Here is a 14,678-nt window from a genome sequence, read left to right as displayed (position 1 = left end):
GTCTCACTTGACCCTCTGCAGCAATTGGCCCTGCTCAGCCTTTCTGCCTTGAAACCCTCCTCTCCCTGGCTCTTCTGGTTCCCTCTGACCTCTCTATAGGGCTATTCTGTCCCTACTGCCTGTCTGGTCCTTTCCTGCTGCCTCCCCCACAGGCATCCATGCTCTGTCCTATTCTCACTGCAGTGCACCAAGGCTCAGTGAATGCCCTCAAAGCCAAAATCCCCAGTCTTTATGTCCAATCCTTGCCTCTCCTGTACCCCACTGCTGTATGTCCTCCTGCTTCCTGCCTTGACTTTCAAACTTAGCGCATCCAGAATAAGATCATCAGCTCTTAACCTCCACTTGCTTGTTCCCACCTCTGCCTGGAAGATCCCTACTCAACCTTAAGAACCTCCTTCAAATGACCTCTCACGTATGAAGCCTTCCTTACCACCCATTTTTTAGCAGAGTTGGCCGCCCCCCCTCTTCTACATGCGCTTTCATCACAGATGGTTCTATCTTCTGACTGTCTGAAATTACCCCATCACCACCACTACAAGCCCTTTGAGGGAAGGCTGTACAAATGCAGGAGTCACTTGCCTGATCCCTGTGAATATCAGCACAAAGCCTGGCCCCAGGGGGGAAAAAATCAATTGATGGACAACTTGCTCCTGTCTCCTCCTACTGGGGGTCACTGGAAACAATCCCCTGCAAGGTATCCACTATCTGGTGGCAGCAGCAACCTGGCATGTCAGCCCTTATTGAAGGGACAGTAAGCAGGTTCCAGGATAGGGTCCCCAGCCCGCCACCTAAACCACCTGGCCTGAGACCCAATTATAAGTAAGCACTTGAGATGCCTTCCAACCTGCCACAGGTGCCTACAGTCCTCTCATCCCGCTCCTGTGTGATGTCTCGCCCAGGGACTGGGTCTGGACAGTGCCACCCTCCACAGCCCGGCATGCAGTAAGCCCACTGAACAAGAGATGCCCAAGCCCAGCCTGATCTGCTGTCATGGACTCCATATCTGCCCACAGCTCACCAGCCACTTGCTGCCCAGGCCTACAATATAATCAGAGGTGGGGTAGGTGTTTTTCCAAATCCACCCTATGTGAAAATCAGAACATGTCTCAGACTCAGCTTTTCGGTTCCTCTCCCTGCCTCTGGAGCTAGGCCACAAAGGGGAAGGGACAAGCCCAAGACCACACAGCCGGGCTGACACAGACCAGCTCCCCTCCATCCTCCACCCCACACCTCTCAGCAGAGGCCACATGAGAAAGCCAGTTCTCCCCAAAGGGGAAGAAGACAGATAAGACCAGGTGGCATTTACTGCAATGAACACTGACTCTGCACATGCACACAGGCTCCAGCCGGCTCTGGGCCCAGAACATGCAAACCTGCAGGGAAGCCAAGCTGGGCAGAGTCTGAGAGGACCAGAAGGGCCTGGGAAGGCTGTGAGTGCCCCCAGAACCCAGGTTGCCCACCAGAGAGCTCGGTGGGTTTGCTGGACCAGGCCTGCAGTGGTGCAGACCTGCAATCTACCAGCCTTCCCACTGGCTGCCAGTCCCAGGATAGGCAGACCTGCTGTCACCTGTGTCACCACTCCACCACCTGTGACCTCTTCTGTTTTGAATAAGGTAATGTCTATTAACCAGTTCCGGGTGTGGGTCACTGTGCACTCTCCAGCACCTTGTGTAATTCTCACTAGGACCATCCCCCCATTTCACTACGGAGGAATGAGGCTCCAAGGTCTCACACTGGGGAGAGGTGAGATTTGAACCCAGCCTTGTCTGACTCCAAAGGCTTGCTTTTTTCCACTCAACTCTACTCGCTGACAAAATGCAGCTCAGCCCGAACGCTCTTAGATTTACCTTCCCTAATGCCCAAGGCCTCCAAATCCTGTTACCCTGGTCCTTGCCTGTTTCCCTGTGTTCACATACTGTCCAATTGTTCCTTTGTACCTCTGCTCTCCCCTCCCCTCCCGTGAGCCTGAATCTCCTCTGTGGCCTCCAAAGTGATCCCTGAGGTCCCAGCTCAAGCCGCAAGATTCTCCTGCTGAGAAGCCTCAGTGGCTCCCTGCTGCTACAGCCACAGCTTAACTCTCCAGCCCCTGCTGACCTGTCCAGACCCATCTTCCCCTTTCCACTGGACAGACAGCAAAGCATGCTGCAAGGCCACGGGACCAGCGGGAAGGGCACAGACTCTGGAACTGGACAGATATGAGTTTGGTTCCCACCTCTGCCAGCCTCTTGCTGTCTGGCCCTGGGCAAATCCCCTCATCTCTCTGAGCTTCAGATTCTTCAAGTGGAAGTAAGAATAACACCTGCTACCACATAGGTCCATCGTGAGAATTAAGTGAAATAAGAGATGTGGACTGCCTGGGGCACAATAAAAAGGAGCTGTCACCCCTTCTCATTAACTCTTGAACATGCAAATGCTTTACTCTCTCCAGTGAATCTGCTAATGCTGTTCCCTCCTCTTAAAATACTCTTTCCTCCAAACCAATCTGCCAAACTCTACTTGTCAAATGCCACCTCTTCCAGGAAGCATTGCTAGGCCAACTACATAGGGTTCAGGGTTGCTGGGCCCCCTTTCTGTGGCCTAGCACCCAGATTACCTCCTACTGCAGCTATGAGTATCCTGGGTTCATCCTTCCCATGGGCTCTAGACAGGGCTTTAGTCCGGCGCCCCTCTTGTACAGAGGGCCTAAATTCTGGGCAGCCAGACATTTAAAAGACATTTAGCAAACATGGGCCAGATCTCCCTAGAGGTTCCTCCACTCCGACCAACAAGGACCACCTTCCCCTCACCCCCAGTGCTGGCGGGCAGGGTGCACATCAGTCTTTGCCACTTGAGCAGGACTATGCATACCTGCTATGCTGTGCTCCCCTGAACAGTCCAGCCCCCTCAGCCTCCTGTGGCACGAATGTGTTATAAATAACCACAATAATCACCACTTCCATGGAGAGAGCACTGCAATTTACAAACCAGTCCTCCCTTCCCAGGCCTCTGTACATCCTCCCTTAGGCTGGTCCCGGAGCCCTGAGCAGGCACCAATCCATCCTCTTGAAACATGGCTCTGCCAGTCCCCCTGTGGCTTCCCAGCCCCAGCCTGCATTTTGTACCCTATAGTTCACTGGAATCCCAAGGGCATAGTGGGAAAGGGAGGTGGCTTTGAAAATTCCAGTCTCTACCCCTATAGTCCAATGAGACCAGGTACCCAGCCAGAAAGCTAGTTCCCTTCCAATGATTCTTCTTCCCCACGCTGCTGACCTGTACATCTAGCCTCCCACCTAAGCTGGCAGGGTCACTGCCACATCCCTCATGTGGCCAGAAGCTCCTGGAGAGCAGGGACCAAGTCTGACTCACCCTGTCTCCTCCACGATGCCCAGTTTCTTGTTGTCTTCAAGCCCCTGACTAACAGGATGAGGTCCCCATGTCTTGGGACAGCGACCAAAGCCCTGTCCCCAGGGGATGTAGCTCAGTGGCGTCTTGCCTGCCTCACAAGCACAAGGTCCTGAATTCAATCCCCCATGCCAAAAAAAAAAAAAAAAAAAAACAAAACAACCCCCTGGCCCCACTTCCCTCCGCTGGGGCTGACATCTGGCAATTCGACCCTTTATAGCTCCTACCCTGGCATGTTTTGCACCTCCATGCCTTCCACAGGCTACTTCCTCTGCCTCTGAAGCCCTTTTACAAAAGGCTTTTCCAAAGTGTGGGGTGGGGTGGCTCACAAATATGCCATGAAGTAAACCTAGGCTGAGGAAGTTAACTCCCTCCTGGGTTTCTCTAATTATTATTATTATTATTATTATTATTATTATTATTATTATTATTATTATTATTTTGGTGGTACTAGGTATTGAACCCAGGACCTCTGCACTGAACTACATTCCCAACCCTTCTTTATTTATTTATGTATTTATTTTGTACCGGGGATTGAACTCAGGACCTTGCACTTGCCAGGCAGGCGGCAGCACCACTGAGCTAAATCTCCGGCCCAACCCTTTTTATTTTAAGATGAAGTCTCTTTAAAGTGCCCAGGCTGGGCTCAAACCTGAGATCCTCCTGCCTCAGCCTACCAGAGTGTTGGGATTACAGGCATATGCTGGCATGCCCAGCTTCATGGGTCTCTTAACTGAGGTGACAATTTTCTAATTTGTCTGGGATAGCCAGGTTCGTGCCTGTTGTCCTGATGTCATTAATAGTGTTTACCTTGTCCTCTTTATAACCTCAAAAGTGTCCCAGTTTAGATGACAAGTTATATGGTCACTTTGTTTCTAATCCTTCCAGCTGCACGAAAGGTAAAGTCTTTGAACAGTTCTAGACTTTCACACATCCCCACCCAGTGGTGATTTCTCTTTCTAACAAAGGGCGAGACAGGAGGTGCACTGAACTAGAACTTAATAACGTTACTTTGTTTTCACTGTGGTTATTTGTGTAATTGTCTTCTATTTTAGATAAGTGATACTCTTTCCATTTATGATATGAAACTTCTTTTTAATATATTAAACTTAAAAAGCAATTCAACTTAAAGAGAAATTTCACAGGCTAGTGAATTCCTATTCATTCCTCAAACCCCAACTCAGAATCACCTTCTTTACACCACCTTCCTACTCCTTTGTGCTTTGATCCTCCACTCTTCCTCATCCCTCGATACTCCTCCCATCACATGCACATTTGTGAATATCACACTAACTTATGAGCACACAGAAACAATTTTTTCTTTTTCTTTTTCTTTCCCTCTATTTTTTTTTTTTTTTTTTGAGGGGAGAGTTACTGGGAATCAAACCCAGAACCTTCACACTGAGCTACATGTCCAACCCTTTCTTAATATTTTTATTTTGAACCGGGGATTTAGCTCAGTGGTTTCGCCACCTGCTGTGCAAGCGCAAGGACCTGAGTTCGATCCCTGGTACCAAAAACAAAACAAAACAAAACAAATATTTTTATTTTGAGACAGGGTCTCTCTTACATCACTAAATTGCCCAGACTGGGTTCAAACTTGTGATCCTCCTGTCTCAGACTCCCAGAGTGCTAGGATTACAAGTGTGTGCCATCATGCCCAGCACAGCAACTAGTTATTAGGGGGTCTACAAGGTATCAGTGCTATGGTTTGGATATGGTTTGAGTCCCCCAAGGCTCCATGTGTTGATAGTTAACCCCCACTGTGAGCCATGAAGAGGATGGAAACTTAATCTGACTATGGCGGAGTTCAGAGGTAGGGCCTTTGGAGGGTGACTGGGATTAGATAAAATCATCACGGTGGAGTCCTATGGTTGAATCTTGGTGGCTTTATTGCAGGGGAGGTGCTGCTCCCTGTCTCCTGCCATGTGATGCCCCACACCGCCTAGGACTCTGCCAACAAGAAAGCTATCACCAGATGCACACCCTTGACCTTGGAACAGAACTGTGAGCCAAAATAAAACACTTTCTTTTAAAACTTACCCAGTCTGTGGTATTGTATTATTAGCAACAAAAAACGGACTAAGGCAGCCAGGCACTGCGCTGAGCACTCACCCACATTCCCTCACTTAATCCTCCCCGTCACCCCGAGGGACAGATCTAACTATCCCCACTTTACAGGTGACAAAATGGCAGGGAAGTAACTTGTCCATGGCCACATAGTCAGTGGTAGGGTCAGGAACTGAACCCAAGGTTGGGCCACTTCAGCCTGTGGCCTTGACCACCACTGTGCACTCGTGGTCACTGTGCCACACCACAGGGCACAAAATGCACTTCACTGGCCTCTGATCTCACTCAGTCAGACCCAGCCTGGGACTTGGCATAGATTCCACACTGATAAAGAATGAGCACACGCTGCGGGAAGGGGCTGGGACTCAGTGCCTGCTGAGAGGTCTGGGAGAGCCAGAGCTGCACTCCCCACCCCTGATAGGACACACAGTGCTCGAATGCCACACATCTGGGCTGGCAGGACCTTTCAGGAAATACCACTGCCACCTTGTGCTAGGGCTCCCCCATGCTGCCCTGAGAGAGGGCCTCCCCACCATCACAGCCCCAGCCAGGCAGGTGGGACCCTGCTTCCGGCCACCAGACCAGGCTGGCCAGCAGAGAACAGCAGGCCTGTTTGAGTGCCAAGAGGGGCAAGGCCACTCTCAGGCCTGGGCTGGTGCATCAAGGGGTGGGGCTTGAGTGTGCTGAGGATGAGGCAGCTCTGGAAAACCAAGGCAAAGGGCATTCAAGGCAAGAGGGCAGCCCAAGCAGAGGCAGAGGGTGTGAAAGCAGGGCCTTGGAGACAGGGAGGAGTATCAGGTGGAAGGGCAGGAAAGAACTAGGCGGAAGACTGAGAAAAGCACAGGAGCTGGGGTCCAGGATGGGGCATGAACACCTGTTTGAGGAGCTTCAGCAGAGCTGGGGAGTCTCAAGGCATTGGATCAGGAAGCAAACACAAAAAACTGGGGGTCCTGGGACCCCATAAGGGGTAGCATCTTGTCCAATCACCACAAGAGCAGAGGCAGCATGGGGGTCTGAACCCACTCCCATCTCCCAGGAGACCCATGCTCTCCTGAAGGCCACAGCTCAAGAATGAAGCCTGGCTAACGGGGAACCAGGGCTGGCACGTCAGGTGGGAGACTGCTCCTGAGGGGTAAGGGGAAGGCAGAGGAGGGAAGGGGTCACTTGTGGGGGCCCTTTCTCCCAAGTGCCACGCTGCACAGCCATTCCCATGGACAGTGCCTCCCCTCGACTGGAGGGTCAGTGGGTAGGAACTGCAGGCTGGTAGGCTGCCCTCAGAAGCCAGGCTCTCCAGCTGGTGCTACCTCTCCCACCCGCCTTCCAGCATCGGCCTCAGCCAGCCTCCGTGCCAGTCTTCCACCGAGCTCCTTCCTGCCTGCCTTCTCTTTCTTCCTCTCCCCACACTTAACAGATTGTGGCAGCAAGATGGCACAAATTTATGGCTCAACTCACCAAAAATAACAAGAGATCTATCAAAGGCAGTTTGCGTGAAATTAACAGACGCCTGTACCCTCTTGTCAAATGCACTCAGCTCTGAGGCACCCCACTCGGGCACTGCCCAGCAGAACCCCCAGCCTCTTTGCTCCTCCAGTACTAACCCCAGCCCACTCTGGTTGGTCTTGGGACACCACTCAGGTTGTCCCAGAGAAAGTGAACCCAGCTTTTCTACTGCAGTACCTGGTAGAGGGGCTGAGATGAAGGTATCACTCTGCCTGTGCACCACTGTTCCTAGGATACTCCCTCTCTACCTGTCAGCTCCATGTGCCAGGCCACTGACCCACCGCCCTGTGTGAGGCAGGCATGGGGGTGTCCAGGGGATCCAAGGACCTGGTGAAAGTGATGCTGACCCAGAGTGCTTAGAGACCTGAAGATGCCTCCAACTCACAGACTCATGTGGAACGAACTGAGTCATGTGCCCGCTGTCTCTCGCATCAGAAAGGTTAGGCAGGAGGGAGGAGGTGGCAGAGCAGAAAAGCCTCCTGCCTACCAGGGGAGAGGAAGGGGCTATGCCAGCCAGCTCCAGGTACCAGTGTGCCATGTGAGCTCACTTATGCCAGCTGATGCCACAATGCTCCATGCCAGCTCCCCACGGTGGCCTTCCCGACAGAGCAACCACATGGAGTCATGCCAAGTAGGACCAGGGACAAAAGTAGAGGTCAGGCTTGGGAAGAGCTAGGAGCTTAGGGCAGGGCTCCCTTTTCAGAAAGGGCACCAGGCCTCAGGACCAAGAAGAACCAGGCATCCAGTCTCCATCCATCTCCAGGCTCAACCTGTGGAGGCTCTGATGATGGTGCCCTTCCTGTCACCAGCCCTCTCTGACCCCGAAGACATCCCAGCTACCAACCAGCTTCCGGCTTCCACCATGCCCAGCTGGCTGCTCCTGGCTCTGTGCTCCACATGGCAGCCTGCCCAGCCAGTGCCCGCCCATGAGGACAGAACCTTGCTCCATCCACTGCAGACCACTGGGCCGATGGACGACACGGAAAGCCAGACAAAAGAACCTGCCCGCAGCTAAGCAGAATGGGGGAGGCTCTCACAGAGTGGCAGGCAGTGGCAGCCACGAAGGAAGAACCATAAACCTCCTGATATACGCCTGGTGCTCTCCGCTGATGTTCGACAAAGAAGCAAAATTCAATTTCCTCCTGCAGGCACTAAATCCCAGGCCAGCCTCCAGGGCCTGTAACCTGCCCACGGTCTGGCTGTCACTCGGATGGCTTCATCGACTGCTGTTAGAGGCCAAGCTGGCCTTGGACAGAGGCCACAGCAAGGCCACTGGGCATTCATGGTGGAGGGGCATGATGCCAGATATTTCATGGGGGTGGCCAAGAAGGGCCCCTCCAAATCACTGGGAGAGGCCATTGCCATTGCCCCTCTAGCTAATTCAGGAAGATCTCCCCATTTTACAGATGCCCTTATTATTCAATGAACAGTCAAGGCAGTGCCCACCTCTAGCCTCCAAAGCAGAGAGAAGACAGGTCATATCCCTCAGTCCTCTCACAATCCTCACATGAGCCCCTGCCACCGTGTAAGTAGTCAATGAGACCCAGATGACTGTATCCTCCTTTGTCTAAAGGTAGCACGTTTCCCAAATGAAGAAACTGAGGCCCAGAGAGGGCAGTGGCCTCCCTACATGGGGACCAGCTCCCAGACTGCCTCTCTCCTATCCCCATGTCCTTGGCCCCTGTTTGCTGCCAGGCCTCCTGGCCAGTCTCTGGCCCAGCACTGTTCAGTGGGCACACAGGGTCCAGCCAAAGAGCCTGGGGCCTTGAAGTCGCAGGAACCTGGTCAGCGGAAGGTAGCCATGGCTGTGGCTGTGGAAGCTGGGGTGAGTGCACAGCAGGCAGGACTCAAGGGCTTACGGAGCTTTTGCCCAGTCAGCAGGAAGCTCCGGCAGCTGGCAGCCTCAGTCCCAGAAGACATAGCCCCAGAGCGGGGGTAGGATGCAGGGAGCTGGGCCAGCTCAGCCCTCCCAGGCAGCCTCAAAGCTCAGGCCTCTTCACCCAGGAACACTCTTCCTTGCCTACTTCTGCCCTGACCCTAGGGCACTGCCAAGAGTCACTGATCCATCTGGGCAGGAACATATCTCTGCTCCATGCTCACTCCAGCCTGCAGGCAAACTTGTCAACATGCAGTGCCAGGGCCTGCCACAGCCACTCCCAGCGAGAGGCCTTTGTGCGCTGTTCCATCTGCCTGGAATGCCCTCGCCACTCTTTTGGCTTGTGTCACTCCCATTTGCCCTTCGGGTCTCAGTTCTTGCACCACTCCCTTTAGGAAGTCACCCTGGCTGCCCAGCGGGGACGCCTTCTGTGGTTTACATATCACTCTGCATTGTCCCATCTGTAGCCCATTCATCCACCCAGACTGCACACTCTGGAATTCCAGAGTGAGGCCTGAGCCCAATCCATTTCAATGACCCCATCATTTAGACAAGACTGAGCAAAGAGGTGACATCTGTGAATAACTACACCTTTGTGTTAGGATCTTCTGGGATGGACACCATGAGACACCCCCAGCCCCCTAGACACCCCATCCCACCAGGGCCCTGCTCACTCACCATATCTCATCTCAGTGGTGAAGAGGTCATTGCTGCTCCCAGAGTGCAAATCAGCCTCGGCAGGCGGGGCTGGGCCCCCGGGCACCAAGGCATTGGACAAGGTGTGGTCACCAGGAGGACCCGGCAATGTGGTGGCAGGACCGGCCCCCGCCTCCCCAGGGCAGCTGCAGCCTGGCTGGGCAAAGCCACAGGCCCTGCCTGCAGCACGGCCACACTCCTCACTCCAGCGGCAGAGCACACCACAGGTGAACTGGCTGGAGTTGTTGTTGTTGATGAGCAAGACCTCAACAAAGCGGAAGGCTAGGGCCGAAGGTGCCAGCAGGCGTGGGGCCTCCGAGGGCTCAGCTGACAGGCATAGCTGCACAAAGTTCTTGTCAAAGTGCAGGAAGGTGAAGGGGCCTGAGCTGCTGCACAGCTCCAACCCCGCTGCTGCTGCCTCCTCTTCCTCTGTCTGCCCCACCTCTGACTCTGTCTGGGCCCCGGCCTCCTCAGGGCTTGGCCGCAGGCAGGTGAAGTTGACCAGGTAGTGGTCCAGGGGCAGTAGGCGAGGGGCAAAGTGGGCGCACACCTGCTCCTGGCGGTTGAAGCGCAGATAGAGGGAGTACTTGGTGGGATCGGGGTTCTCCAGGGTCCAGGAGCAACCCGAGGCGATGGTAGGAAAGAGGTCCTGCAGGGAAAAGGCCCCGTAGAGCACGCCGGAGGCCAGGGCAGAGCAGGCACTGGGAGCAGGGTCGAAGGCGGTGGCCAGGCGCAGGGACAGAATCACAGACAGTAAGAGGGGACAGGCTGGGGTCATCCTATGTCCCTTGCCCTGTGGAGAGAGACAGAAGTCAGCAGGCCTCCACATAGCCAGAATGGGCTCTGAACCTCCTGGGCCAGCTGCAGGTAGTGAGCCTCTTAAGACTGTGCTCTTTGTTTTCAGACAGGGTCTCCCAATGTAGTTCAGGCTGGCCTTGAACTCACTATGTAGCCCAGGCTGACCTAGAACTTGTGGTGATCCCTCTGCCTCAACCTCCCAAGTGCTGGGATTACAAAAGACTGTGCTCTTTTAAATCACTCAGGCCCACCTGTGTGATCTTAGACAATAGACAACTAAGCCTCAGTTTCCTTACCTATAAAATGAAGCAATGTCAGTATCTGTCTCACAAGTTTCCTACAAGGGTAAAATGAGACAAGTGAGGGAAATGGCTCAGGAGAAGGCTTGGAAATTTCTAAGCCCTTCATTTCTAAGGGCTTTAGTTGCTGTCGCTATCATTCTATGGTTCCCCTATTCAGCTCATCAGCTACCAGCATCTGGGCTTGATGTTCAGATCCAGCTTCATCCCCACCACCCCACCTTTATTCTCCATAACTGTTGCTCTCAGTCACTGTGTGTCATGATCAGCTGTGAGGAGTGTCATGTGTGATCCAGCAGTAATAGTCAAAATGGTGATGTTTGACAATGATTTGCTTTTTTATAAATCACAGCAATTCAAGGTTATTCCCAGAACAATGTCATTTTCACTTGCTTCACTGAGCGGGAGAGAAAGGGGTGGAGTTACAGCCAGTGTGCCAGGGACTGTGCTCAACTCAGCCATGCCCACTTTGGGAGGGAGAGCACTGCTAGTGTGAATGTCATACTGTGTATCACTGCAGGGGATTTCCTGGTTGGAACAAGAAGCACCAGGCAATGGGATGGTGGGCTTGAACCCCAGTTCAGCCAACCACCTACTGGCAAGGTGAGCCTCATAAACCTCAGCTTCTTCATCTGCAAAATGGGCATGGTAATTCCGCTCTTACCTCCCTCTTCCCCTTCCCCTCCATGGGATTATCCTTCAAGTCCTGACGCCAGGGCCACTAGGCCACCATGACTTCTATCCTTCCCCCAGAGCACATCTCATGATCCAAAGAGTAGGACCAGTTTGTCACCTACTTTCCCACAAAGTGCTGCCAAGCTGAGCTCCTAGCAGGTGTGAATGTGCCTCAGGCACTGGGGGGCACCTAGGACCCAAGCCTCACCCTGATTCAGAGCTGCAGGTGCTCCTCCCCCTCACCAAAACAGGGCAGAACCACGGCTCACAGCAACCCAGACTCTGCCAACTGCCCCAAGAAACAAGAGCCTGGTGTAAGGTCTGGATCACTCCCCCACTTCTGGTCCTACCCTTCAAGAGATCTACTGGCCTCCCTTCTCCATGCCACAGCTCACACTCCTGGGTTGGCTCATGGAGCCCAGCCCTTCCACATTCAAGAAAAGATGAGACTGGGAGCAGGGAAGCCTCCTGTTCAAGATTACATTGGAATGGCCCAGATGGGACTGGAATTGAGAACTGGAGACTCTAGTCCATGATCCTTGAGGCTAAGGGCCTCCTGCTCCTTCCCTTTGCTTGTTTCTCAGGCCTGAACCCAGAGAAACAAATGAACAAGGTATTCACCTGGGAGCTGAATTACAAATATAGGGGCATTCACAGGTGTGGCAAGATTTTCCCAAGATACAGCTGCTCTCTGGGGACAGATTTCCCCTTGACTGTTCTAAATAGTGTGGGGGGATTAGAATCTGAGTGTTCCAGCCTCGGATGCAGCATTCACGGCTCCCCTAACTGCCCCACATTCCACAGTTCCACTTGTTGCACCTCTGAGCCAGGCCTTCGTTAAAAGCAAGCACCTGCCCCTCCCAGGCCACCCAAGGAGTAGGAGCATGGTGAGAAAGTCCAGCTCAGTGCAGGCCCACTTCCTGGGGAGGAGCTGCCCACCCTCCTCCAAGACCACTGGATGCTGTGTTTCCTCCCCACCCCCCTGTCAGAGCTGAAAAAAGGACTCAGACTCATGGCCTTCCCTACCTGTCCCAAACTGTTCATCCTGCCCAGCCTGCTGCGGCACCAGCGAAGCCAGCATCTGATAATGAGTGACATCCAATCCCCCCCGCTGCCCCCAATTATTTTTAAGCAGGCTGCAAAATTCAGGCCATGACTGTAGCTCAGCAGAGGAGCGGTGGGGGCTCATTATAACTGGCCTTCCCTCCCCCACTTAGAATAGGGCAGGGAACACCCCCACAGACACCTCAGCAGATGTAGATCTGAACATCCTTGTACCCTGAAGATACACACACAAATGCATGCATGCACAGATGAGCATATAGACAGGCATTCACAGGTGTTCTGCATATGAATAGATATACATGTACACAGATCGGTGAAAACCACAGAAATGTGATCATGCAGCGTGTATGCATAGTGTGTGTATTCAGACAGGGATGCATTCACATGCACACAATGTAGAGTCAGACATTTGCATACATACACAGAAATACACATGTATTCCCAACTGTGAGCAAACACAGGTGTTTGGCCCTACGAGGTTCAGCACATGGCAGCCAAGTGTCAGGCAGGATCTATCCTGTTTGTTGCCCCTTCCCTCACCAAGGCTGGTGGTACAGACCCAGGATCCCAGATCCTGTGCCTCTATCGCTCCCAATCTATCAAGAAGTGCTAGCTCCACATCATTCAGAGCCTCAGCCTGCCTTCTCTAGAACTTAGACACCTGTAAATGCTACTCAAACTCCCTCATCCATTCAGTCTCCTTCTGACACCTTCACACCCCTTCTGGGATTTCACCCTGGGTTTGTATGCCCCTCACTGCTTCTGCTGCAACATATTCCCTTTGGGAGTTCCTCTTTATGTCACTTCTCACCCCTTAGGCAAAGATCCAATTCCAAGTTGGGACACAGCTACTGATTCATTAAAGGCTCTCCTGGGTTTGTGTGGCCAAGGCCTGTCCTGATCCAGAGCCCTTTCCCTGTGCTATCCCTGGAAGGGGACTTAGAAGGATCCTTGCCTCACAGGGAGCCACAGTAGTTATTAGCCACAAGTAACCACTCCAAGCCTCAGTTTCCCTCTCTTTGGAATGAAGACCATGATTTCTACCCTCAGGATGGCATACACTTCTCACTTGGCCTCCAGATGAGTTCCCAGCACAGAGCTGGGCCCACTGCAAGCTTTAGTCTCCCCTCCCTTTTTTCTGAATCTCACAAAAGCTCCCTTTTAGCCTGCTGAGGTCCAGGTCACTACCTCTGGGAACACTCTTTGGGCTGAATGGTAAGTGTGGCTTTGTCACCTCTGAGCCACGAACCCCTCCACTGCACCAGAGCTAGAAAGGAGAGGCAGAACTCAAGGATGAGGAAGAACTTCCTGGGTCTGAGGCGGCTGGCAAAAGGCCTCTTCCCCCAGGACCCCTCTGGGCTGAAATGGGTGAGGAACTGCCTGGAGCAACCTCAGTCTCAGGAACCCTGTCCTCGGCCTGAGCCCCTCTCCCCAGCAAACCCAGCAAATCCCTCTCTGCTCAGGTACACTCAGGTCCCCTTCCTCTCAGACCCCACAGGCCTGCCCAGCTCGGGCTCTGCTTCTGCAGGGAAAGGCATCCCCTGGAAAGGCCAAGACCAGGATAGGTTGGGCGGGAGTGTGAGCTGGGGCCAGTGCTGTCTCCGGGATCCCCAGGTTTGACTTCTGTCTGCCAGGCCAACGGTGAGCAGGGTCGCTGCGGGGAGGGGATTGACGGGGCGGGGGCTCCCGAGAAGGGGAGAGGGCGCGGCAACAAGCACTTCCGTCGCGTTTATCCACCTGACAGCTCCAATTCCTTCGCCTGTCACTCACCCTCCGCCTCCCGGGGCGCTTGCTGCCCGGTGAACCCCCGCAGCTACGCAGGCAGGGACCCCCACCTGGGGCCTCTGGGTCCCCTGCCCGTGCAGTGACCGGGGGTCAGAGTGCTGGGGGACCCCTCTCCCCGACCTGTGGTACCCTGGGAGGCGTACACCCTCTATCCTGCTTGGGAGCTGGTGGGCGGGACCCGGGGCTAGCGCTCCCACCCACCACCGGTCCAGGCTCTCTCTGACTGGCCGAAAGCGTCACTCAGTGACACTATGGGGGGGGGGGGGGTCTCTGTTTCGAAAGGAGGCTCCGGAGGCCTCCTGCACACCCTACGGATGCAAAGGCGGGCAAGACCCAAAGAGGACGAGTGGTGGCTGCTGGCCCCGGGGACGGTGCCGCGCGCGCGACAGGGGAGGGGGCGGTGACTCAGCCGCCCTCCACCAGCCTCCCCGGAACTTTGCAGCAGCTGGAGCCACCGTTGCTACAGGAACCAAAAGCTTTTGTTCCCCAATGTCAGAGCTGCCCGGGGGGCTGCTGACTGGGAGGCTGCCTTT

The 14,678-nt window shown here is 53.9% G+C and overlaps 1 protein-coding gene across 12 annotated transcripts in view; it reads right to left on the bottom strand.

Moving 5' to 3' along the window:
• Adgrb2 (adhesion G protein-coupled receptor B2) overlaps positions 1–14,678 on the bottom strand; it is a 36,627-nt gene that overhangs the window by 19,196 nt on the left and 2,753 nt on the right. For 10 of the 12 annotated variants that reach the window (XM_021263240.2, XM_021263242.2, XM_087215393.1 and 7 more), the window contains exon 2: positions 9,506–10,316. The exons of 1 other annotated variant lie outside the window; for it this stretch is intronic. In XM_021263240.2, coding sequence (XP_021118899.2) covers positions 9,506–10,301 — 796 coding nt within the window. In that variant the 5' untranslated portion in view covers positions 10,302–10,316. Of the gene's footprint in view, positions 1–9,505; positions 10,317–10,617; positions 10,659–14,678 lie in introns of all 12 variants that reach the window. One more of the 12 variants, XM_013074306.3, reaches the window with a different exon arrangement.

This window comes from Heterocephalus glaber, unplaced genomic scaffold (genome assembly GCF_053883595.1).
Source record: "Heterocephalus glaber isolate CG9 unplaced genomic scaffold, H.glaber_assembly_v1.0 deba00001452, whole genome shotgun sequence".
In the NCBI taxonomy this organism is placed as follows: domain Eukaryota; kingdom Metazoa; phylum Chordata; class Mammalia; order Rodentia; family Bathyergidae; genus Heterocephalus; species Heterocephalus glaber.
Note: the sequence above shows the minus strand (reverse complement) of the source record. Positions and strands in the feature narration are given on the sequence as shown.